This window comes from Harmonia axyridis, chromosome 3 (assembly GCF_914767665.1).
Source record: "Harmonia axyridis chromosome 3, icHarAxyr1.1, whole genome shotgun sequence".
NCBI classification, from domain to species: Eukaryota; Metazoa; Arthropoda; class Insecta; order Coleoptera; family Coccinellidae; genus Harmonia; species Harmonia axyridis.
In genome coordinates this window covers 53605450-53633232 of record NC_059503.1, presented here as the reverse complement: position 1 = coordinate 53633232, position 27783 = coordinate 53605450, and the positions used below count along the sequence as shown (strand labels likewise).

The 27783-nt window shown below is 36.3% G+C and overlaps 2 protein-coding genes across 2 annotated transcripts in view; both read right to left on the bottom strand.

The window, feature by feature from the left end:
• LOC123676140 (gustatory receptor 68a-like) overlaps positions 1 to 22285 on the bottom strand; it is a 44357-nt gene extending 22072 nt beyond the window's left edge. Inside the window, exon 1 of the mRNA XM_045611863.1 lies at positions 21368 to 22285. Within this exon, the coding sequence (XP_045467819.1) occupies positions 21368 to 22240 (873 nt within the window). The 5' untranslated portion in view covers positions 22241 to 22285. The remainder of the gene's footprint in view (positions 1 to 21367) is intronic.
• A 4177-nt stretch (positions 22286 to 26462) lies between these two features.
• LOC123675470 (craniofacial development protein 2-like) lies at positions 26463 to 27515 on the bottom strand. Its single transcript, XM_045610829.1, has 2 exons — positions 27394 to 27515; positions 26463 to 27009 (listed from the first exon to the last, which is right to left on the bottom strand). Exons 1-2 carry the CDS (start codon positions 27513 to 27515, stop codon positions 26463 to 26465), a joined length of 669 nt encoding a protein of 222 aa, XP_045466785.1.
• Positions 27516 to 27783: the final 268 nt, after the last annotated feature.

Here is a 27783-nt window from a genome sequence, read left to right as displayed (position 1 = left end):
TCTCAATTTCGTATATTATATTCATCTCTGAAAAAATTCCCTCTAAATTACTCAATTGCTCATAAATTATAAGCATTGCTATTAAGATTATTGTTGAAGCAGAACAATCTGTTATTGCTATGATATTTTCCAAAGAAGAGTCAGCTTCTACTACTCTGTTTTTAACAATATAAAGAGAAACCAGAAGTAATATTTTAGAGTAGAAGGGTCGAAGTGGTCGGTTCAAAGCTTCATAAAATCCTTTTCTGTGGTTAAACTCAAAATGCGGTGAAATGAGAGTTACTTTCCATATCTTGAAGGTGATTGTTTGTAATTCGCCATATTCCATTGATATTCCACATATTTTCTCTGAGGGAAATATCATCATTCCATAAAATAAAAACAGGTATATATTGAAATGTTATGTCGAAAAGGTTTCAGTAAATGTATATGAAATCGAAATGAATAGGTAAATAATTATGGTTTTATCGTAAATTGACTCCTCATCATATATTCAGGATAAATTACTACATCCATAAATGAAACAATTAATTTTGGAACTTGGAACTTCTTTCTCTTTTGCAGATAGGCCTTTTACTACTCAATCTCAATATAATTCACCTCTGGTAAACTATTTTGATCTGCTCTAGCAGGTGAAACTATGCCACTCAGAAGGTTTGTGTAATCATTACACAATCTCGTGTGTCAGTTGAAGTTCGGCTTTAACACACACTTCTGAGGAAAGCGCCATCTCGGTATTTGATGATTTCTAGAGGCTTTTTTATCATAGTCGCAAGCCTTTCTTATAAGAGGCTTTGCTTGATTTTTCATTTTACTGAAGGTCTTCACGCTCAGGTCTCTTAGATGGACGTCTAGGAATGGTATTTGCAAGTCTTCATGTATCCGTATGTTGCTGACAAACCATGGTGCATTCAAGGCTCGTCTCAGGATCGTATTCTGCACGACTTGAAGTCTCTGAAGATGAATCTTTGCGGCGTATCCCCAAGCCGGGCATGCGTAAGTCATGACCGGCCAAATTATAGACCTATAGAGAAGAAGCTTGTTGGAAAGATTCATTTTGCTACTTTTGCCTTTGCAAAAGTAGCAACCGCTTGTAACCGCTTCTTTAAGCGGTTACAACGCTACCGCTGCTGTCTTTCCCTTTGTCACAGCTGATGTGACGTGTCTTTTCCAAGTAAGCTTCTTGTCAAGTATCAATCCTAGATACTCGGCCTCGTTTTTCCATTCGATCCTCCTACCGACATTACGACGCATCCTTCGGAATCTTTTTTCTTTTGGCTGAAAAGAACAGCTTCGCTCTTCCCAGGGTTTACTTCAATTCTCCATGGAGCAAACCAAAATTGAAATCTGTAGATGGCTTCTTGTAGGTTCTTCGTTGCAACTTTGGGACACGAACTGCCAAGTATGGCGGTATCGTCAGCGTACAGCGCCATGGAAGTTTTCTCCGTTTTTGGCATGTCGGATACATATATTATAAATAATAATGGAGACAGCAGAGATCCTTGCGGAACTCCGGCTGAAAAAGACCTCTCTGAAGACAATACTCCATCAACTTTGGCTCTAAACTTGCGACAAAAGGTGCTTTCCAGCCAACGTCAGGAACACTTGTAGTGTTCCAGTAAACAGGGCGTCGAGCCCTCGCGTTACCTTCCCCTTTCCCCTGAAACACCCCCGCATTTGCGGGGCTTCGAGCCCTGATAGATGTGAGAGAGAAAGAAGACCGTTACTTCGCATAAAGTACGAGACAACTGTAGAACGCTGGTTTGTTTTCGTTGAATTTGACAGTTTCGTTTTGGCGCGTTCCACTCATCGCAAGGGCTCGAAGCTCTAGTGCGCCGAGCCCCGGGGTGACACGTACCTGACTTGAAAGCAGCTAATGCAAGTAAGGGGCTACAAGTTGGACCATGGAAAGTGGGAAACCGGCCGCAAGCAGTTTGTATGGCAGTCCTTTGTGCAATACTTCATCAAACGTTTTGGCCAGATCCAAGAACACAGCCCCTGTAACTTGTTTGTGGTTATATCCATCCGTGATTTGTTCCACTACCTGGAGCACTTGTACAGAGGAGTGTTGGCTTTGAAAACCGAACTGTTTTAACTCTATGTATGATCTTCTTCTTCCGTTATTGTCTTCAATCTTTTCAGCATGACCGCTTCCTTAATCTTTCCTATGCAAGAGAGAAGACTGATCAGACGGTAGCTCTGCGGAAATTTAGCATCTTTGCCGGCCTTGTGGATTGAAACCACGTTGGCTTTCATCAATTGCTTCGAAAAGTACCGTCGTAGCGTAGCATTGACTATAATCGTCTGTGCTACTAAGGCTTTTCGGGGGAGATTTTGCAACGTCAAGTTAGTGATGTCGTCCAGTCCTGGTGCCGTTTTCACTTTACTCGACATAAAAGTGTTATGGATTTTCTGAACGGTTGCGGAACCAATACTTTCCGTAGCTTCCTCTTTGAATTTTCTTCTCTATTTGCGGTTTATGTCCTCGATGTGGTCCAAATTCACATTGTTCTAATTAGAGCTGCATTCGCTTTCCAGATTATCTGCGAAATTTTCAGCCTTTTCTTCTGGACTATTTACCATTCCTTGCTGACTGTGAATCGGTAGGGTTGGTTTCCTATCTGAGTGCAGTGCTTTGGCCATTCGCCAAACACTGTTGTCTCCTTTGGAAGCTTATTTATAAATGAAACGTTTTGTACGATAAAGAAGCAGCGCACTCTATTTTGGGGATCCGAATGTACTTAATTTTAACGATGCAAAATGAGTATCTCTTTACTTTATGTTGAATAAACCTTTTTGTCGATCGCTGTATTCAAACTTCAACTCTGAGGTTTTTACCTGAACTACCTACTTGGGTATCCGCGGCTTCCCTCAGTGGGGACGGGGGGATTCTTCAGAATGGTAAGATATGATAGGTAATCCAAATTAAATGGGCGCCAGGTGAATTTATTCCCGGAAATACCCTCCGGTCAGAACAAACAACTCTAAAATTTACCAAAAGAGTGTAATGATAAAAAGGTTTATACAGGTAGCACAAGATACAGCTGCCAATTGACGTTGACAAGAAGTAAGAGCAAATTGGTCGCAATTGAACGATGAGGAGGGGGTCACTGATACAAAACAGTGAGAAAGAGAATGTGAAATTGAGGAAATCTAATATCAACCGCGTCGCGTCGCTTAAGACATCTGTAACAAATCTGTCTCTTCGAATTTTTCTTCTTCTTCTTTATGTGCCGTCTCCTTTAAGGAGGTTGGCTATCATCATGGCGATTTTTACCCTTGAAGTTGCGGATCTGAACAATTCAACAGAGCTACTGTTGTACCACTGCCTTAGGTTGTTCAACCAGGAGATGCGTCTTCTTCCTATACCTACTTCTTTTACCCTGTATTTTCCCCTGTATAATGGTTTGCAACAGCGTATACCTATCCCCTCTCATCACGTGGCCCAGATACTGCAATTTTCTGATCTTGACTGTGTCGACTATTTCCTTCTCCTTTCCCATTCTTCTCAACACCTCCTTGTTCGTTGTTCTGCTCACCCAGCTTATTCTGAGGATTCTTCGATATGTCCACATCTCGAATGCTTCCAGCTTATCGGTGTCGCATTTCTTAAGCGTCCAGGCCTCCATCCCATATAGCAGTACTGGAAATACGTAGCATTTAAGCATTCTGATTTTAAGATGTAGACTGAGATCTGTTCTGGTTAATTTTTCTACTGTCTTACAAATTGTACGCTCAGATAGACGTTTTTGTCGGCCATAATCTGCGCGTAAACGTTCTCAATACAGAATAATTATTTTTGTAGTAAGTTTTTAAATTTCATAGGTTCAATAATGCTTGCAGGCATAACGCCTGAGTCTGGTTTTTCTTTCCATAATGTTGATGACCAGACAATAAAGTTGAATCTATTTTTGCTGCAGGCAATACAGGGTCTTTCACGAGGAACCTCACCCATATTTATACGGGAAACTACTGAACGTATTTTCATGAAATTCAGCACTAATAAGTACCTATTTCACGATGCTGATGAAATCTAAAATATTTTCAAGGCATGAGCACCTCCGGTTTTTCCGGAAATGACGTCAACTTCCGTTTTTCAAATTGGAACACCATTTTTTTATTGCAGAAATAGATTCCTTAGAAAATTTCAAGTTATTTTGATGTAACATTTTTCAGTTTTGTTTGGAAAATTCTCTCTGAGCGGGAAAATTCGAAAAAAAAATCGAAAATAGAGCTCCGCTGAAACAAGAATAACTTCGAGGTTTTTGGATGGAAAATTTTCATTTTTGGGATTTTTCAAGATGTAAGATTGATGTATCCACTTTAAAAATCGAAATCGCGATTCATGATACAGGGGGTGAAAAAATCGCTTTCAAAGTTAGGGATGACAAAATCGTGAAAAATCAATTTTTTCAAATTAGAACCCCATTTTTTTTATGGCAGATATTGAATCTACGTTAAAAAATAATGTGAGTGTATGCATCATACCCTTGCCCTAAAATGGATATTTTCTGAGTTATTCACAAAAAACTGTTTTTCGTCTTGAATTTTCAGCTATTTCTTTTCCCTTCACGCCAACAAGATGAAATTTTCAGGAACTGTTATTTGAACCATGCTGTAGATTTTTCACCCCTTCTTGAAACCGACTTCAAGTTACTATTAGGAGAACCATGGCAAACTCTCGCAGTTATAACTAGAGAAGTTATTACAGGTTGATCCTAAGTAGATGGCGAATTTTGATTCGAATTTGTATCGGAAACCTCTTTATTTCAACTAATCGGCCATCGGTTTTCTCTCCAGTGATAAAGAAATAATTCCTTACGAACCATATGCAAAAACTTACCATGTTTTATATTCTTTTTTTTAATGATAGATATCATTAATTACATCTGCCAAATTCCTCTTTATTCAGTAGCATTTTGTGTTTAGATACTATTAATTTGGTGATAATTCGTATTAAGTTATAAAATCGATCACTGTGCCTAATTTTACCAATGAAGATTATTTAAATCTCATTCTAGTTCATGGAGAATGTAATAAAGTTGTAGATAGAACGATTCGACTGTTCATTGAGAGGTTTCCTGACCGACCCAGACCAACGAGAGATACCATTAACAGAACCATGACAAACTTGAGAAATGTCGGATCTTTCGTTAAGAAAACTATACACAGAGAAAAAAGTGTAGTAGAAGATGAGAACAACGAAATTACAGTTCTTGCATATTTTCGTGTGAATCCTCAAAATTCTCTCAAAGATGCCGAGATTGATCTGGGATTATCTCAATCGAGTGTTTGGAGAATATTAAAAAAACATAAAATGCACCCATATAAATTCAATAGGGTACAGCATTTGAAGGAAACTGATTTCGTCAGGAGAACAGAGTTTTGCGAAGCTATGATGATTCGATTTCAAGAGAATGAAAACTTTTCGGACTGTATAATTTGGACAGATGAATCTAAATTCACAAAGAATGGTTCTTTCAATAGGCATAACAGTCATTATTGGGATGAAGAGAACAACCACCACTTCAGACAATGGAACTTTCAAGAGACCTGGAGTTTCAATGTTTTTTGCGCCATCAAAAATAATGCAATTCTCGATGTTCACATTTACGATGGGACTTTAACTGGTAAGATAGAACACTACACATGTTTGCATTATTTAAAGAATGTTCTCCCTTAGGAGATAGATATTCTGACATATTGACTCAAATAATTGAGCCGCTAGTACAGAACCATAATGACTTATGGTATCAACAAGATGGCGCGCCTCCACACAATTCACTCAATGTGTCAAATATCCTCTACAGGTTATTTGAAGATCGATGGTTGGCGAACAATGGTCCACATCTTTGGCCACCACGTTCTCCCGAATTAACTCCTTTAGACTATTATGTTTGGGGTAGGATAAAATATATTGTCTACTCAACTCCCCTGACTGATAAAGAGGACTGCATAGAACGAGTCAGAAATGCGTTCAGGTTTGTTTAGATTTTTAGATTCATAGTTTTGAAACTCAATTTGGTTTTTAAACACTTTTACAGATCTCTTCCTCCCGATGAAATAAGAAGAGCAACGCACGAAGCATTCCTGAGACGTATAAATAAATGTCTAGAAATTAACGGTCAAAACTTTGAGCATCTTCTCTAGTTATAACTGCGAGAGTTTACCATGGTTCTCCTAATAGTAACTTGAAGTCGGTTTCAAGAAGGGGTGGTTCAAATAACAGTTCCTGAAAATTTCATCTTGTTGGCGTGAAGGGAAAAGAAATAGCTGAAAATTCAAGACGAAAAACAGTTTTTTGTGAATAACTCAGAAAATATCCATTTTAGGGCAAGGGTATGATGCATACACTCACATTATTTTTTAACGTAGATTCAATATCTGCCATAAAAAAATGGGGTTCTAATTTGAAAAAATTGATTTTTCACGATTTTGTCATCCCTAACTTTGAAAGCGATTTTTTCACCCCCTGTATCATGAATCGCGATTTCGATTTTTAAAGTGGATACATCAATCTTACATCTTGAAAAATCCCAAAAATGAAAATTTTCCATCCAAAAACCTCGAAGTTATTCTTGTTTCAGCGGAGCTCTATTTTCGATTTTTTTTTCGAATTTTCCCGCTCAGAGAGAATTTTCCAAACAAAACTGAAAAATGTTACATCAAAATAACTTGAAATTTTCTAAGGAATCTATTTCTGCAATAAAAAAATGGTGTTCCAATTTGAAAAACGGAAGTTGACGTCATTTCCGGAAAAACCGGAGGTGCTCATGCCTTGAAAATATTTTAGATTTCATCAGCATCGTGAAATACTTATAAGTGCTAAATTTCATGAAAATACGTTCAGTAGTTTCCCGTATAAATATGGGTGAGGTTCCTCGTGAAAGACCCTGTATAGCATTCACGAGATCTTAATATAATATTTCGAATAAAAAATGTTGAAAAGTTTTCAATTTCGAAACTTATAAAATGGTTTCTCTGTTTACTTTATGCCCAACGGTCCTAAAGTATTCAAAATACATATGCTTCTCAGAGTAATAAACATTGATAGAGGCAGCATATGTCATTTTCAATAAGCAAATTTCGTCCCCAACAAGAACTATCAAATTTGACATGATGCGCCCAGAAATGTAATCAGTGATACAATATTTCACTCAATTCGCGAGTTTATCCACGAAGAACGCACTACTTATGTCCCATAGTGAATCAACGTTTCATATTAACTTAAAATATACATAATGCAATAAATAGTTACTATGGTTTCCTTTATTTGGATGTGTCCGGTTTTTAATGATGATGTTTGTTTCATATAAGAATATTTAATTAGACGTTTCGGTGAGTCTCTCCTTCTTCAGTAATAATAATGAAAATTAGATAGTTCACAATATAAAAATTAATTAAAATTGAGCCTTCAATTTCTCGTCAAATTACAATGTTGGAATAACATTGAACCGAATAATGCAATAAATATCTAAATATATCAGAAATTCAGAAAACAAACTTCAAGCGTGCCAAACGACGTGAAACAACCGTTGACACTAGGATAGCACAGATGACAAATAAGGGATGATTCCGAGAAAGCAGAGAGATAAAGGAAAATAATAAACCTCGGATAAAGACGAGCTTGTAGTAAAAGTACTCATCTTGGAAGCGATAATAAACTCATAAACCATGAAAGGGTCCGATTTTTTACTGACGTGTCGATTTCAAAGGAAAGTAAAATGAATTTTATTTGTTCATTTTATGGATAAGTTTTTGTTATTCGTCTTTTCGAGTTTTCTAAAATTTTATATTTTGAAAATATTGGGGAGGGGGATAAGTACCCCCATACCCCCCATTTCTACGCCCTTGGTACCTACTGGGTGTAATTAACCCCTTGCAAGACGAATAACGAAAATTTCTCCATAAAATATTTTTCCATATGTAATTTTTTCATTCGTTATCGGTATACACTTACCAATAATGTTAGCTGTTTTTTATATCAGGCTTGTCACAAAATTTCAATACTGCAGTTATCGAAGAACGGAACTGAGTAATTGACTAATTCTCATCGCAAAATGTAAGTTTTGAAAGTTTTTGACTATACTGAGTTTTTATAAAATGGAGGCACAATCTAGAATGACAGATTCCTCGGATCATTTTAGGACGAAAAGTCCTATAATGAGGATCCGCAAACGCTTTATTTTCGAGACACATGGTGTTAAAGTTTGACTTTTTTTCAAAGCACCTTCCTTCCCTTCACAAGATATTTAACTTAAATTTGGCATAGATATTCCAATTTTCCAAGTTTTCATCATGTGATAAGCTAATTTTGAAGGTCAATCTACAGGTTGATATTTTTTCTGAAAGAGAACCCGCTTCTTTCCTCCAGAACTTTTTTTGGTGGATCACTGGTAGTTTAGAAAAATAGAAAAAGGACTTTGGTACAGTTATATACTATTTGGTTTTTTGTAGTTTTATTGCATGTGTGTTTGTTTCGAGACAAAAATTTCAAACAGCTCTCTAGCAATCCTCAGGTAAATCCAAATTATTATAAAGATCCTGTAAGTAAGCTGTGATGAATAAATTAATTATAATTTTTGGTACTTCTTTACCCAATCTGTAGCGAAGATTGATAAAGATTCGATAAGTTGAAATAAGAAACACAAAAGAGAAGGACTACAAGGAATATCCTGTATCTCGAAAACAAATCGTTTGCTGGTCCATGTTTATAGGACTTTTTCTCCTCAATTCTATCCAAGGAATCTCTCACTTACTTTGTATATCCAATTTAGGGAAATCCTGAATAAGGTATGAACAATTGAATTGGTAATAAAAAAATGCTATTATTTCGAGTATTTTGGTTTGAACTTCGTTATCAAATCTCTTTTTTTCACATTGTAGATGTGACTAAACGTAGTCGTTAACAAATTTTTTTTCGATTACCCTCTCCAAGAGAATACAAAGATCTACGCCCTTGCGATAAAGACAATTTTGAACGATAATAAGAACCCATGACATTTTCGGCATTATCTTCATATAAATTCAAACGAAATACTCACCTCTTGTTCAACTCTGGCGAATGTAACCACAAAACACATTATTCTGTAACTGGAACAGAATAGCCATGAAAAGTTCAAGAAGGAGTAAAGAGCTAATTTGATCGAAGATAAACTGTTTGCAGTGATAATCCAAAAAAAAGAAAAAATAACCGAAATAAATTGGTGAGATAAACCAATTAATATTGTAAACGAGAAAATTCGATTACATTCTTTTGTTGTATGGCGAAATTCGTCGAAAAATTTCCAAATTTCTTTTACTTCAATTTTCAAATTTTTGTCTCTCCCAAAGCTATTGAATGCTTGCAAATAGTATTCAAGGGCGATTCCCAGTACATTATATATCAAATACAAATCGGAAATGATGAAAGAACAGGCGTAATAAAACAGTATATCGATAAATGACAGAAATCCGTATTCGTAGAAAATGATACTAGATTCTACGAGAAGCATGCAGACATGATTTGTTAAATAAAATAAGAACAGTATGAATTTCTTTCTCTGAACGATTGCTGGGAATATCACACCGAAGCATCTTAATTTTCTTGGAATACCATTAATTTTTTGGAGAATCATTAGAATATCCTTCGCGTGACAGTGGATATTGTAGAGAGTTAAAATCATTGTAACAGTAGCACTAATCGTGTCAATGTGAATGGCTAAAGAGCCCACAGAAAATTCGAATTCTTGATTGGAGAGGATAAAAACTGATAGACGAAGAAAAACAAAGAAAATACTGTGGACTATGCGAGAGACACCATTTTTAGTTATAAATATTTTCTGACAAGGTTTGAATTCGAATATTGGCAACACTAAACTCCATTTCCATGATTTCAAAATAATTATTTGCTGATTCATAATGCCGACAATCATTGCTTATCGCTATTGGTCTTCTCTTTACAAACATTGAACTTGAAGTGAGAAATGTTCAGTTGAAACTTCAAAAATAAAAATATTCGGTGAATTTCCACCAAAAAGAATAACTGGTAGTTATACGTGATTATATTCTCATCTATCACATTTGTATCGTATTTTATTTTCAGTCAAATGGAATAAATTTGGTAATAAGAATAATAAATCTTCATTGATCCAGTAAGACATAGCATGTATAGGATAGTTCGACAATGCAATGAAAGAGAGTACACACACCAAGATACAAAAAAAATCAACGTGAAACTTGCTAATGAACACATATAGAGATAAATTAATTCACACTTTGTACTCAAAGGCTGATTTCACTGAGATTCCTAAACACTATAGTAGGTATGCCTTTCTTCGAAGAAGTTCTCATAGTCTGCTTTTAAAATTTTTAAGGTTTGTTTTTTTATTTGTATCAGGTAATTCATTGCATAAAACAAGGCCTTGAAATAACATAAATGACTCATATTTTTCGTATCGTGTGAAGGACAATTTTTATACATCGAATCATAGCTAGTTTTAAAGTACACCAAAATAATCAAAATGAAATGTCAAAATCTTATGAGCTATGAAGAATGTTCTACATGACTCCCTGTGAGGGATACTGAACATATTCCGCAAGATTCACTATTAGGCGATTACCTCTTTCTCACTATGTACGGAGCCCAAAACAGGACTTTGTATAAGGTGTCAGTATATTACGCCATAATAAAAAAAAGCAACGTCAAGTGCATTATGAATTGTAAGATACAGGAAGTATTATTTTTTTTACAAAAAGCATCTACTCGCTGCTCCCATCTTTGATAGCGGTATACAAAACCCCAAAAAAACGAATCTATTTCACGCATTAGATATCAACTATAACGAGACGTATCTTTACCAACAATGTATATTGGATGCTGGTTCACTATCACTAAATCATGAGTGAACAATGATCGAAAAATCAATCAAAACATTAGCAGTAATAAAAATTAAACGTCGAAGCAGCACTAGGTACGGTTATAGGCTTACATCAGACATAGAATAGAATGTTGAAATACGTAAGTCTATGAGCTATCAGCACTGATTGCTGTATTTCCTAACCATTTCCTAAGCCATCTCAAAGATACCTCGGGATGCAAGGTTACAACCTGTATAGAAAATGGAACAAGAGCAGCGATATACGTGAAACAAGAAATCACGTCATATACACCAGCAGAACTGACTCTTAAAAAACTAAAAGTAACAGGTTTCGTAATAACAAAGTCAAACGCTCACACAACATGAGATTTCAACGTAAAGCATCCCGAATGGTTTAACCAAACTACAACTCCCAATGACATCACTTCAGAAGCGTTCATTACCTATACAGAACCCCGATATTGTGGTAATGGTTCAAGGGAAACCAAAGTACCACAATTATTCATCAGGAATCCCAGATATCCAAGGCATTGCCACAGTGGAAAATGTCATTGACCTAACAACCAGGATCACACTAAGCTCGGTTCATAATTCTGTGCTTATGCATATTGAAAATTGCATGAACCCAGAGCAAAAGAGGAAAGATTTAATCGATTGTACGGAGTTGACTGAATCCATAGAGAGCAAGTTTCAACAGTCTACAAGAAAAGACTGAACAAAAGAAAAAAATCAATAGCAGATTTAGAAGATGCCGTAAGCATCGCCCTAACAGAAGCAACCAGGGCCAGCGAAAGTCAGCCGTCGCAAAGCAAATAGACGATAAACTGATCAAACCGAAACACTTCGCAAGAAGAATAGCACATAATAATAATGACGAAAGCACATAAGCACCATCCGAAAAGTATCATTGAGAGAACGACACTGTCGATGAATAAAGGAGGCAGAGGTCTGCTGGACATCATGGAACTTGCCCATGGGCAAATTGAATGCCTACGAACATACTTCAAAGACAAATCAGGCATGTCAGAGATCTACAAAGTACTGTGTGAAGCAGACGAATCAACACCTTTACAACTGCACAAGGAGCAATTGTCATACAATCGCCAGACAATCCAAGAAAAAAAGCAAAGATGGAGAGAAAAGCCCCTATTACTGAAATTACATTTCAACGAAGTGAACCACGATCATGTCGACATTGAAGCGTCGAACTATTGGCTCACATCAGGTGCGATGTATCCAGAAACGAAAGGATTTCTTTTAGCCATCCAAGATCAAGTGATCTCAACAAGAAATTACTGCAAGCATATCATAAAGGATCGAACTATTACTGACGACCGATGCCGTTATGGGTGTCCAACGAATGAGACAATCCAACATATCACGGGAGGATGTCAAATGTTTGCAGGAAATGAATATAAAGAGAGTTATGATGCAGTAGGAAAGATATTACACCAAGAAATGGCAACTTGATTAACACTAATTCATTCTGAAAAAGTGCCATACTACAAGTACCGACCGGAAACCATCCTGGAAAACGAACGCTATAAACTGTTCTGGGATCGTACAGTTTTGACTGATAAAACAGTCCCTCACAACAGGCCAGATATATTGCTAGTTGATAAACATCAAAAGGCAGCAATACTCATCGACGTAGCAATACCTAATAACAACAACATGCGTCAAAAAGAGGTCGAAAAAATTTCGAAATATAGGGACCTCGAATTTCAGATAAAGCCCCAGCGGGGAATGATATCAACGAGAACTATTCCAATTATCATCTCAACGACAGAAATAGTACCCAAAAATCTCAAGAGAAATATCAAGCAACTAGGACTTAGGATTCTTGGCTATTACTTTCTGAGTATCCAGAACTCACTTTCCCATGTGAGTGGTTCTTAGGCCAATCAGCCCCTGACATTTGCACACTGTGTGTTCGGTTGTTTCTACCTCCTTTCCACAGAGCCTGCAGATCTCATCTGCTAACTTACCCATGTGGTATAAAAGGTATTTGCACTTGCAGCTGTCCCACCATAACCCGATGCTCAGCTAGGGGTAGCTTCAGGAGCTTCTTGGTATCGGTACCTACTCACGACCCAGGGTGTTCCTCCAAAGGGTTTTCCTAATGTCCCACTCCCATTGTTGGACTTCTGCCTAATATTGGTTTTTTCCAAGGCCACAGAATGGCTCAGGACCAACAGGAACTTAGAAAGTAACTGGAGGAATAGAATTTCATCATCAGATATTCATCATCAGTTTTTTTAACAGGTGCCATAAAATATTGCCTAAATTATAAAATCAAAAACCTCTCATTTTCTTCATATACAATTCTTACATAATACTCACCTCTCGTTCAACACTGGCGAAGGTAACCACAAAACATATTATTCTTTAACTAGAACAAAATAACTATGAAGAGTCCAAGAAGTAGTACAGAACTGTTTTGATCTCTTTCGAGGAATGACTATCCAAAAAAAAGAAAAAAGAACCGAAGAAAACTGATGAGAAATACTAATTACTATTGAAGATGAGAAAATTCGATTACACTAATTTGTTGTAATGCGAAATTCGTCGAATAATTTTACAATTTTTTTTACTTCCATTTTCAAATTCTAGACATGTGCGAAGCTATTGAATGCTTGCAAATATAACAAATGAAAATCGAAAATAACGAAAGAACAAAAGTAATAAGAAATGATGTCCATAAATTACAGTAATCCATGTTCGAAAACGAGAAGAGATTCTACGAAAAGCATGCAAATATGAATTGTGAAATGAAGGAAGAGCAATATCAATTTATTCCTCTCCTCAATTCCTGGGAATATCACACCCAATCATCTTAATTTTCATTTTCATCATTAGGATATCCTTCGTATGACAGAGAACATTGAGAAGTATTGATATGGTACTTACAGTGGCAGTAATCATATCAATGTAGATGGCTAATGAGTCCTCAGAAAATTTGTATTCGAGAATGGAAAAAAAAGAACTGAAAGACGAAGGGAAATCAACAAAAGACTGTTGACTATGCGAGAAAAACCATTTTTATGTATGAAAATTTTCTGACAAGGTTTGCATTCGATTATTGGCAACACTTAACTCCATTTCCATGATCTGAAAATGATAATTTGTTGATCCATAATGTCGACCATCATTTCTTATTGGTATGAGTCTTCCCTTTCCAAATATTAAACTGTTCGGTTCAAACTTCAAAAACAAAAATATGGTAGTCGTAAGTCATTATAGAACCATCTATCATATGTTATTTATATCGAATTTCATTTCTGGGCATTCCATTCAGGTAATAGGTGTATCATGTGACCATGATAATAAATATTTAGCTGTATATGGTAAAATTATGAATCATAATACATAATGTTGTAGCGCTATCGATATGTTTCACGGTTCAGTCAAATGAAATGAATTCGGTAATGAAAATAATAAATCTTTACTGGTCCAGTGAGACATAGCATGTATAGGATAGTTCGACATTGCAATGAAAAAGTGAAAAGAATAGACAATAAACAGATAAAGAGATACATAAAATAATTCTCACTCGAGGAAATACTCGCACAATACAGGTTTTTGTCACTGAGATACTCCGAAACCGTAAAATATGCCTTGTCTGAAGGAGTTCTTTTAGTCTGATTTTAAGAGACCTGAGGTTCACACTTTTATGTTATACGTTTATGTTGGGACAAGCTGTACTTCATTGTTCATCAGTAGACGGGGTAGACCAAACACCATTTATTCTGACAACGGGACAAACTTTCGTGGAAGTAATAGTTTGTTTAAAAAATTAAATTGGGAGGAAATTGAAAATTTTTCGGGACAAAAAAGAATTAAATGGATATTCAATCCACCTTCGGCTTCGTGGTGGGGCGGATGGTGGAAAAGATTAGTAATGGTTGTAAAAGAATTATTGCGTCGATCGTTGGGAAAAGCATCGTTATATTATGTTGAATTATACACTGTGCTTTGCGATGTAGAAGCAGTAATTAACGAACTGCCACTCACCTATGTTTCCAGCGCCGATGAGTGGGAGGTTCTTAGTCCTGCAAGGTTTTTAAGGCCTATACACTCACAGTCGTTAGGTACAAATTTTTTGGGTGAAGTTGCGGATTTAGACGAGGTAGACGCGACATTTTTAAAAGGTCGTTTTACACATTTGCAAAATGTTCGAAATTCATTACGGGAAAGATTTAAAAATGAGTATCTTGCAGAGTTAGTTAATAAAGGTCACAGGAAGAAGACGGAGCAGATTAAAGTTGGTGATGTAGTTTTGGTTGGAGCAGATAATCTGAAACAGGTACTTTGGCCAATGGGAAGAATATTAGAAATTTATGATGGAAAAGATGGAGTTATCCGGGTCGCAAGAGTAAAAACGAAGAACGGAATAATAATTAGGCCATTCCAAAAGATCTATCCATTAGAATTAGGAACAGCATCAGAATCAAACAGTAAAGAAGTTATCACTACAGAAAAGAAACAAAAGAATAAGAAAAAAGAAGAGAAGAATGAAAACCCAGTCGAAAGATCAAGGTTTGGTTGAATCTTGAAGGCTCCAGCAAGGTTGGGTGTGGAATAAGCTTGGGGCCGGAGAATGTTGGGACATGCTGTACTTCATTGTTTCATGCTTTACATGTTTAATTTTTTGTAGTGTGTTATTGTCATTATGACACAAGATTAAGTTAGAACGAAGTTGTCAATAAAAAATCGTCACAAAAAGTCACCTTCCAAGTATGTATTTTATATAATTAGAAAGCAACTCAACACTAGAGATGGCCTTTATTTTTCTGTTTTCTTTAAGTGAATACTGAGAAAGTTCGCTCTTCTTGTTTTATAATTATGAAATCTTGATTTTTTTGTCCATCGCATCAATTAGCTTTCTAGAATACTAAAATGTTCAAAATAAAAATGAAGCAGTAAGTCAGAATTCTGTGAGTTATACACAAGGGTCTACAAGATGTAAACATAATCCGCATCACTTTCTTTCAGGCGATTCCTCTATGTACGAAGGCAAAAAGTATGAATTTATATGAGAACTGACAGTATATTTCACCATAATAAACAGATGGCAACGTAAAGGCCGACCGACAAAAATTCCTAAAGACTTTATACCGTCAACAGACTAGATAATGGAATTCTCAAATTGAAAATTGAATAGGTACACTACCTTCAGAATTTTCAGACTTAAAATATTTGTACTAACTGACAAGAACAGAAATTGCAACACCCAGAAGGAGCAGATTGAATTTTAATTTTTTTTTTGGTATAACATTTATAGTATAGCAAAGACTAAATGATTGAAATGTGGAGAAAAAAAACGAAGGGTTTACAATTTTTTTTTAAATGATTTTTTTCTTATAAATACACTACTCCCAACACGTTTCAGCATTGATGCAATGAGATGGTCTTTTTCTTCTTCAGCGATACTATACTAAGCTACCTGTACTTCATGTCTCAGAGACGACAAAGTCCGTGGGGGCTGGGCTAAGTTTTCAAGCATTCTACACATGATGTCCCAAACATGCTTTAGGGGCGAAAGATCAGGGGATCTGGGCGGCCATAGCAAAAGATTCACATGAGTCTCTTCGGAAATGTTTAAACTAATTCTGGCAACATGAGGTCAGGCATTATCTTACTGAAATATTGGATTCTCGAGCCGGTTGAGGCAAGGGAGAACCTATGACACCAATATTCCTTGAAAGTAACGCATCGCTGTCATGTTACCTCGAACAAAGACTAATAAAGGGATACCTACTTGCATGTGCAATAGCACCCCATACCATAAGGCCTACTGTCCGTTGTACATGACGCTCAACATCAAACTGAGGTTCACGTCTGTCTCCCCAACGTCGTCAAACCCTTCTTCGGCCATCATGTGCACCGATGATCGAGATTCATCAGAAAAGATGACATGATGCCATTTCAGATTTCAATGTTGACGTTCTCTGCTCCATTTTAATCGTTGTCGGCGATGCGAAACCATCAGAGGTAACACAGGTTGGGGTCAATAATGCTGCAGTAAACCGTTCGGCCAGTTACAGGATGGCCTTGTTCTCCTAACCACTCATCGACCAAACATCGGGTTGTCGCAAATCGGTCAAAGATTTGCGACAAAATTGGAATGGGGAATGGCATTAGGTCGTTTTTTCTGATGAATCTCGATTCTCCTTGGGCGCACGTGATAGCCGAAAAAAGATTGGACGACGTCGGGGAGATAGACGTGAACCACAGTTTGATGTTGAGCGTCATGTACACCGGACAGTAGGCTATACTACCTATGTTTTACCAAAAAAAATCTAAAATTTAAACAGCTCCTTCTGGGTGTTGCAGTTTCTTCGTCAGTTAGTATACATTTATTTTCTTTATTACGTACCATGTAATGACAATAGCATTGTAACGAAGGCTACAGTTGTTCCAAAAAAAACTTGAACTGATACAAAAAAGTATATTTGTAATGCACAAACACAGTGATGTCTACATGCACCCCTTTTCTTTGAAAGCAACATTGGAATCTATCTTGGTTTCCCGTTTTAAATATCGGCTCTTTCGAGATGTATCTTTGCCAAGAATGCATACAGAATGCTAGTTCATTAGCACTAAATTATAACTGAACATGCAACAAATAATGCGAAAATCAATCGAAATGCTAACAGTCATAGCAATAAAACTTCAACTACGGTTTTAATATCAGACACATACTAGAATGTTCTACTGAGTATGGTCTATAATGGCTAGACTTGAAAGTTATGTCTTTCACTCTAATTAGTGTTTCAGATAAAATAGCTTTATGTTTTCATATCGTTCTCTATCGAGAGTAAAAGGCAGTATTGTGAAATGTAATTCAAACATTCTGAACAACTTTCACACAATTTGATTTTAGATCTCTTGGATATACAGTCCGCATTATGCACTCACAAACTTGAAATTGCCAGGGTCTCAATATTTGGTTGCGTTTAATCAGCACGATTTGAATAAATTTTTTTTTTATTTTCATGGAAATTTCAGCTATGAATTTTAGTAGAGTTTAAATTACGGTTGCGGAAATAATAGAACCACCTCGGTAGAGACACCGTGAAGAAGAACAGGTTACGACCTAAATAAAAGAGGAAGAAGAAGAAGAAGAAGAAATATTAGAAAATAAAGCACTGTAGAGGGCTGATTTCAAGAACCAGCCACACCCAATGCTAAAGTATACAGGGTGTCCCGTAAACCGATGTTAACCCGGCGTATGCTGATAGCTTTGTTCTGATTGTCACTGCTACAAATGTCGGTATTTTGTTATTCTTCTTCCGATCAAAAATTACAGCCGGATCAGCTTATCCCAAAATGACCAAAGATTTTCTCAAGATGCCTATGGTATACTTAGAAAAAAAATGAATAATTCCAACTTTTCAATCAACTTAAATTTCGTCATCCAACTTTGATCGTTCCTGCTATGAACAAATTATATCAGACAAACTCGGCATATTATGTCAAAAATTCTTCTTTCAAGTGAAAATTTTGATAAAATATATTTTTCGGCTTGAATCAAAGAAAAAAAATGATATTAACATTTATTTAATGAAATGGGATTATCATTTTTAGACTTTCATTCGGATAATTTATTGTCAATATGTTATTATTCTTGAATTAAATGTTGGAATTGCTTGCCACTGGCTTGAATGCAAAAATGGTCTTGTGCATCCGGAGGGCATTTAGTACTCCAATTGCTTTGAGTTTAATTTCAGTATTAATTGGTTTGTAATACACCTTCTCCTTTATGCAACTTCAGAAGAAAAATTCTGATGGATTCAAATCTGGCGACCAAGAAGACCACAAACATTATTTTCCAGCCACATTAATCCATATGGAGCCAATAGTATTTCTTCTAGAAGATGCGCTAGTTGATTTTCTAAAAAAATCCAGATAAGTGTCACCGTTTAAAGGTCCGCTTATCAATAAGGACAATAATAAGGTGATTTTAATTGACCGAAGTATACTCTATTGAAGAACCTGGGATCTTCAATATATTTCTGCAACATTATGCGAATTTATTTTTCGTAACTTTAACATTAACTCCACCACTTTTGGAGTGGTTGAAGCCCAGTTCTCTAATCTTTGAGTTATCAACTTTCATTGGTATCTTCTAGAAGTAATACCTTTAGCTTACGTGGATTAATGTGGCTGATATGTCACGTAGCGGGTAACACGCGTGAACGTACTGTGCAAATTTAGTTTTGTTTAACTGATTCTATTTTTTCGAATTGAAAAAGTTCTGTTTGTAGGCATTGTTGTCTCTATAATTGGCCCAATTTCTAATTTTTTTCTCTGTCGAGATGACTGGAAAAACGCGATCAGGTACTACAGACTACCTTCAAGATATAGGATGTTTGTTTCTGCGGGAAGAGCTTTTGAACAGAAAAATGTTTGGACGAATGATGGTGATATGTTTGTCCGTGCACATGACAAAAAGTACAAATTCAGTAACATCGATAGCCTGGGAAAATTCATTTAAAAAAATCATTAAACCTGAAAGAAAATCTACTTAATGCACTCCTGTACCCTGTACCTTATCATTTGCATGTATGTAATCTCGTTATGTAGAAGTAATGTATGATAATTTAATTTGATAAATTTGCACTGTCGCATTCGACTGACATCTGTGTTTTTTTTTGGCGGAATTAACTTCTTTCTTGCCTTATTTATGTAATTATCTTTATTTTCACATTCATGAATTTGAAAATTGCAAATTTAAATGTTCGTTCTTTATTAGCTGGCTTTTCTGATTTTGATCGCTTAGTATTATCTAATGATTTTTGTTTGATTGGTGTAACTGAAACTTGGCTGAGTCATGATATACCTAACAATTTGGTTGCATTGCAGGGATATCAGTTTTACCGATGTGTTAGAATTTCTAGAGGCGGTGGGGTGGGAATTTACGTCAAGGAGAGCTTCAGAGCCACTTTGATTTTTTCAGGGTCTAATGAGGACTTAGAGCAGGTTTGGATTAGGTGCAGATTGGGAAATGAAACTTATGCTTTCGGTGTGATCTATAGACAACCCAGATCTAATCTTTCTAACTCTATGAACTTGATGCAGGTCGCGTTGTCTCAGATTTTTCTTAGTGCTGATCATATTGTTTGCATGGGCGATTTTAATCTGAATTTTGAGGATCCGAGTGTTTTGCAGGTCGAGCATTTTGTCATTTGATGGGTAGTTTTGATCTCAGACCTTGCATCCATGAGGCTACTAGAATTAGTAATTTATCGTCAGAATTTTGTATCAACTCCTATCGGTGTAGTGTCTTGTGGAACGCTAGATTCTGAATATATTTCGGATTACAGATTGACATTCTGTAATATACTTGTTAATGAACTGTTGAAAAAGGAGAAATATTTTCAGGGATTTTCATTACTTTTCAGAGGATAATTTCAAACGGGATCTCAGGCTTGTCGATTGGCGCCCTCTTCACTCAAGTGATTCTGTCGATTACAAAGTCAGTTTTTTGACAGCCCAGGTGATCACTTTGTTCAACTAACATGCTCCAATGAGGAGAGTGCGAGTGACTAAGAAGAGAGCACCCTGGTTGACTGACGTTATCAAAATTTTGATGTCCGAGAGAGAGAGGGAGTCAATATGACACAATAATAAAATCAGACATATTACATAAATTAAAACCAACTCATATTTAGGCAATCAGTATTTGAACTTACAGTTTTCACTTAATGGTCTGTCTTATCGTCAAAATTTGATAAAAATATTCGAAATAGGTAACACAAATATGTATATAGATACCGACACATCGAGAGAATGATCTTTACTGAACTACAAATCTAAGACACATGACAATCCTAAGAAAAAACGAAGCCGGGAAAGGAAAAACAACGCAGCACAATACAACCTGAGGGGTTGACCTACGGCTTGACTATTTTTCTTTCATTCTATTAATAAGATAATAATAAGCTGTATTTAAGTGATCGATATCTGTTCTTTTGTTTATCGTTCGATTACCTTGCCTGATGGAAATCATTTCAAGCAATAGACTTTTTTTAATTTGTGTTTTTTGGTAACAAATACCATCAGGTTGACGTAAGCCACCTGGAAGAGGAAAGATCCCAATGGACACGTCGTAATGCTCGGTAGGAAAATAGAATAAAAAACGAGACTGAGTGGGATTGACACTTGACGAGAAGTCTACTTGGAAACAATATGACACAACAGCTGTGATGAAGGGAAAGACAACAGCTTCTTCGTTGCCACTTTTATTGGCATTTGGCTAACTGCTAGAGCAAAAATCATTACTTCACACTGAGATAAAGCAGTGAAAGACCAATAGCCTAACTTTAAAAGAGATAAAAGTCCAAAAAACTGTTCTGTTCTGTTAATTTCAAAACTGAGATTTCGATCGAAATGAATATTTGCATTACGATGTGAAATAACAGCCATAGAAATAAAAATAAAACAAGAATTTCAAGCTCCGTACTGAATTTCCCTTGTATTATAAATTCAAATGTAATACTCACCTCTTGTTCAACACTGGCGAAAGTAACCACAAAACACATTATTCTGTAAATGAAACAGAATACCCATGAACAGTTCACGAAGAAAAAAAGAACTCCTCTGATGGAAGATAAACTTTCTCCATTGATGATTGCCCAAAAAAAAGAGAAAAGAATAGAAGTAAACTGATGAGATATATCAATTAATATTGTGTATGAAAAAATTCGATGACATTCTTCTATTGTATTGTGAAATCCGTCAAATAATTTTACAATTTGTTCGACTTCCATTTGAAAATTGTCGACTTTTGCGAAGCTATTGAATGCTCGCAAATAGAAATCAAGAGCGATACCCAGAACGATATATAACAAATGAAAATCGAAAATAACTAAAGAACTGAAGTAATAAGAAATTACGTCTATATATGATAGAAATCCGAATTCGATGATAACGAGAGTAGATTCTACGAGAACACTGCAAACATAATCTGTTAAATGAATAAAGAGCAGTATGGAATTCTTTCTCTGTACGATTCCAGGGAATATCACACCAATGCTTCTTAATTTTTTTGGAATACCATTAATTTTTCGGAGAATCATTAGGATATCCTTTGTATGAGAGTGGATATTGAAGAGTATTAAAATCGTAGTAATAGTAGCAGTAATCGTTTCAAGGTGGATGGCTAAGGAGCCTATTGAAAATTTGGCTTCGTACATGGACAAGAAATAATCTAAAAGACGGAGGGAAATCAACAAGATGCTGTTGACTATTCGAGAAAAACCATTTTTATGTACGAAAATATTCTGACGAGGTTTGAATTCGAATATTGGCAAGACTAAACTCCATTTCCATGATTTCAAAATAATAATTTGCTGATCCATAATGTTCACAATCATTGCGGTTATTGGGATAGGTCTTCTTTTTCAAAACATTAAACTAGATGTAAGAAATGCTCGTTTGAAACTACAAAAACAAAAAAGTATAACTGGCAGTTATTAGTAATTATATTTCCATCTATCATATTTATATCGAACTCAATTTCCAGGTATTCCACTCAGATAATAGGTAGATTACGCAAGGCCGCTGCCAGGACCGGCATAGCGGACATTCTTCGGGGCGCCAAATTGTAGGGGCGTAAAGTCAGTTATTAAAACAAGACATATTTTATTGACACAAAATATTTTTTTAGAAAAAACTCCACTCTTTGGGGTGAAGTAAAAGCGCCAATTTCATTGAATTCGAATAGGCGCCAGAGCCGTCACTAGGGAGGAGGCATTATGTATAATTAGTAGTTACACAGAAATTTTTATTGTCATTTGGCCAACTGCTAGAGTGAACATTACATCAACAGAGATGAATAACACTGAGATGAAGCTGTGAAAGGCCAATATCCCAACTTCAAAAGGGATAAAATTTTAAAGAATTATTGTTGTTTGTTAATTTCAAATCTGCGATTTCGATCGAAACAAATATTTGCATTACGATGAAAAAAAAACAGCCATAAAAGGTTCGAGAAGAATATTCAAAATAAAATATTGAATATTTCCGTGACCACAGATTTGGTAGGTTGATGAAAATTAATAATTTCAAGCTGATCGCCTGATTAGAACTGATCAGAATTATAACAAAATTATTAGAAATATTTGAATATATATCCAATATTTATTTGCTTCCAGGTAAAATAAAGAAAAATTCAAGCTCCGTTCGGAATTTTCCTTCTACTATAAATTTAAACGAAATACTCACCTCTCGTTCAACACTGGCGAAAGTAACCACAAAACACATTATTCTGTAAATGAAACAAAATATCCATGACCAGTTCAAGAAGAAATAAAGAACTGCTCTCATCGAAGAGAAACTTTCTTCAGTAATTATCCAAAAAGAAGAAAGAAGAACAGCAGCAAACTGATGAGATATATCAATTAATATTGTGAATGAAAAAATTCGATGACATTCTTCTGTTGTACTGTGAACTGCATCAAATAATTTTGCAATTTGTTCGATTTCCATTTGAGAATTGTCGACTCTTGCGAAGTTATTGAATGTTCGCAAGTAGTAGTCAAGAGCGATTCCGAGAACGATATATAACAAATGAAAATCGAAAATCACTAAAGAACAGAAGTAATAAGAAATTATGTCGATATATGACAGAAACCCGTATTCGCTTAAAACGAAGGTAGATTCAACTAGAAACATACAAACATAATCTGTTAAATGAAGAAAGAGCAGTATGAATTTTTTTTTCTGCACGATTCCTGGGAATATCACACCAAAGCATCTCAATTTTTCTGGAATACCATTTATTTTTTGGAGAATCATAAGGATATCCCTCGTATGACAGTGGATATTGAGGAGTATTAAAATCATAGTAATCGTAGCAGCAATTGTATCAATATGCATGGCTACGGTGTTCACTGAAAATTTGTAATCGTCCATGGAGAAGAAAAAAACTAAAAGACGAAGGGAAATCAACAAAATACTGTTGACTATGCGAGAAAAACCATTTTTATATATGAAAATATTCTGAAGAGGTTTGAATTCGAATATTGGCAAGACCAAACTCCATTTCCATGATTCCAAAATAATGATTTGCTGATTCATAATTTTGACAATCATTGCTGTTTATTGCTTCTAAAACATTAGACTGGATGTAAGAAATGCTCGGTTGAAACTACGAAAAAAAAAAAATTACTGGCAGATATTAGTAATTATATTTCCATCTATCATATTCATATCGAACTTCTTTTCCGGGCATTCCATTTAGCTTTTATGTAGATTATGAGAAGTAATATAAACCTTGTTTTATTGAAATGATGGAAAATAATAATGCTGTAACTGACCGAACCTTACTTTTCGTGGTCATGAATATAAAATAATTATTCCAAGCTTCCTGCAAAATTTTGTATTAATTGCTGCGTCAAAATCATAGAGAATTCATGCAGAAAAAAAAGAAGAGCACTGACGTTAAATCAGGAGCTTCTAAACTCTTGTTAATGCCTTAGCCCATTGCACTTTGGAGACCACATATACCTATTTATAATTTCCTGGTATTCAAGTGGGCAATTTGCACAAAAGCGCTGAAATACATTCGTAATTTTTTGCATCGCTTTGGTTCATTATCTTCTTCTTCATACGTTAGGACAAAGTCCTATGTTTTCTACAATATTCCTCATTCCTGGGATGCAGAGGTCCAACTTTCATACCAGCGCTTTGGTGGTCTTCCTGGAAGTCTTGCGGTGTTAGGCCTTTTCGTTTTTGCTATTTTGGGCAGTCGGTTATCAGGCATCCTATCCACATGGTCTCTCCAATTTCTGCGCCTTATTCTTGCCCATCTCACTACATCTTGTATCCCGCAGATATCTCTGATCTCTTCATTTCTCTTATGGTCGAGTAATGAATAGCCTGCTATATGTCTCAGCACTCACATCTCAGTTGTTCTTAGTTGTCTCTTTGTTTCGGCATTTTCGGCTCTTGTTTCAATACCATACGTCATGATTGGCCTAACACAAGTCTTGTATATTCTGACCTTGCTAGATAGGCTATATATTTGTTCCTCCATATTATGTCGCGCAAGTATCCCGATATCAGCGAGGCTTTTGTAATTTGGCTATTCACCTCCTCTTTCAGATTTCTTCTACTTGTTATATTGGAACCAAGGTATGTGTATGACATAACCTGCTCTATGCTTTTGTTATATACCGCTAGCTTGCATCTTATTGGTTCCCTGGATATAGAGAGGCATTGGGTTTTTTTGGTGGAAATAATCATGTTGAATGAATCAGCCGCCCTTTCGAAGGCGTAGAGGAGCCTCTGGAGGTTCTCTTCATCTTCTGAAATCATGACGGCTCGTCCGCATAACACAAAATTTTAATTTCTTCATTTCCCATTCTATATCCTTGGCCTTTGATCTTTACCTGTCCTATGATTTCGTCCATAATAATGTTAAATAATATTGGTTTCAGGCTATCTCCTTGTCGGATCCCTGTTATGATTGGTATTTCCTTCGTCATTCCTGAGTCTGTCTTGATGAATGTTGACGCATCAGTATAAAGCTCGCTAACGACCCTAATTATGCTTCGGTCTACTTTTCGTTGTTTCAGTAGCCTTACTATGTCGATTAGATGTACTCTATCGAACGCTTGGGTAAGGTCAATAAAACACATAAATGCCGTTTTGTTGAATTCTATGGCTTTTTCAGTGATCTGCCTAATGGTAAATATCGCGTCGATTGTCGATCTGTTCTTTCTGGAGCCTTGCTGTTCGTCGGATATTCCTGTTGATGCTATCTCATCTGATATAATTTTTGTAAAGACCTTGGATACTGAGCTAAGAAGGCTTATACCACGATAGTTTTCAGGACAGGCCTTTTCTCCTTTTTTGAATATGGGAATAGTGATGTTTTGTTTCCACTGTCCTGGTATTCTTCTTGTTGTGATTACTTTGTTGAACAGCATATAGAGTTCTTGGATACAGTTGTCCCCTACGTATTTGAGCATTTCATTAGTTATCTCGTCTAACCCAGGTGACTTTCTATTCTTTAGTGTTCCGAGTGTTTGCCGTATTTTATCTTGTGGTATGGAATAGTTTCCATTCTCGTCTGCATCATAATTTTCATTTACAGCTGCGCTTGATCCGCCATACAAACGATGGAAGTGTTGTTCCCAGGCTTCTGATGAGATTTTTGTTATCTGTAGGTGTTCGTTAATTGTTTTTTTTCTGTTTCTCAGCATGTTCCAGACCTTTTTCTGAGCACCATATAGATCATGCTCCATATCCGAAGAGAATTTTTCCCAAAATCTCCGCTTTATGGCTTGAATTTGCTCATTTACTCTATTTCGTATCATCTTATATCCTGCGTATGTTAGATTACTGCTCCTGTATCGAAGGTAAGCTGTTCGTTTTTCCTCTGCAACTACCTTGACATCCCGTGTGAACCAAGGTTTCGATTGTCCTCTTCCGTTAAGAATAGTTTTTTTTCGTCCCAGGGCTTTTTCAGCGGATGTGATCAGATTCATCTTCAGTTTTTCCAAAGCAATTTCGACATCATCCACCTCCATAATTTTGTTCTTATTTATTTGTAGTGTCAATCTCCTTTGATAAAGCTCTCTTGTTGAATCATCAGACAACGATTCGATTATTTAACTTTTTAATTTGGGTTGGTTTGGTTTTACTTCCCCTTTGCACTTCGTTTCTGATTTTCGCCAGGACGAGGTTGTGGCCGGTTATAGTATCAGCTGGGCTCAAGACTCTCACATCTAATATTTTTGATGGATGGATATTTTTATTAGTGATAACATAATCAATTACTGATTTCTGACCTCTTGAGTTTTCAAATGTGAATTTATGCTGTGATTTGTGCGGGAAAAATGTGTTGTTTACTCTCAATTCATTTTGTGCGCATGTTTGAATTAGTCGTTCGCCGTTTTCATTGATGGTCTCCTCATTGAATCGGTTTTTCAATCCTCCTATCACACCATTACCAACCCTAGCATTGAAGTCTCCCAGCAAGATGACTTCCTCCATTCTTGGTATTCGGTCGAGAACCTTTTGCAGGTCTTCGTAGAAGGCTTCTTTCTCATCTGAGGGCTTGGTTATATCCGGTGCATACACGCTTATGATATGGGTAGTTACCGTGTCTTGGAGTTTAAATGATGTTTGCAATATTCTGTCGTTGAAATATGGTTCATTATGTTCAATAATAAACCTCTGGAATCGGTCCAAATTTCAACCAACCCACTATGAAATTTTTAGTTTAGTTTAGATTAGATTGGAGGAGGGGCAAAAGATCATCGGACCTCCCTTCCACCTTGACGTAAAGTTCTTTAGTGCATCCCCTCGCTGTTTACCAGTCAGACAATAGTGTCTCAATGAACTTTATCACCTTTCTGCGAGCTACATCCTTCACTTGTTCTGACTTTAAAAACCAATAGCCAAGGTATTGTAACCTTTTAAGGTGAACAGCTTCACAAATGTTTGGCTGTCTCAGTGGCTTCTTGACAGAAGCGACATGTATCTGCATGCGCTCTTCACATGTTTTTTCAAATGATACCTCAGAGGACAATGTCCTGTGAGTGCGCCCGTCAGTTTTCTTAGTTCCTGTTTCCTGAGTGATAGAACGTTTGTAGTATCATTGATTGTCAGCCACAAACAAGGTTTCTCTTTTGTTCCCATTCCTTAAAAGCCCTGGCTTGATTACTGGCTGGGAAGCCACAAAATGGCTCTGACCCTGCCAGTCGATCTGTCATTTCATTGACGGGTATCCCGAATTGGCCAGGCATCCAAATAATGTTGACCTGGTCCTTTCTCCAAGGACGTTGATGGACGTTTTACATTTCCAGACTAACTTTGACTTGATAAGGAGTCAAGCGCTAGCAGAGCTGCTTTGCTGTCGAATACTATACAGGGTGAGTCAAAAATGTGTTCCGAGCTTTCTGGGGGA

Bases quoted from the DNA above. Each gene is read 5' to 3' on its own strand.
- LOC123675470 (XM_045610829.1), bottom strand. From the start codon at position 27,515: ATGGGAACAAAAGAGAAACCTTGTTTGTGGCTGACAATCAATGATACT. The intron at 27,010-27,393 runs GTATCATTTGAA...TTTCAACGACAG, and splicing joins ACAGGACATTGTCCTCTGAG to AATATTGCAAACATCATTTA.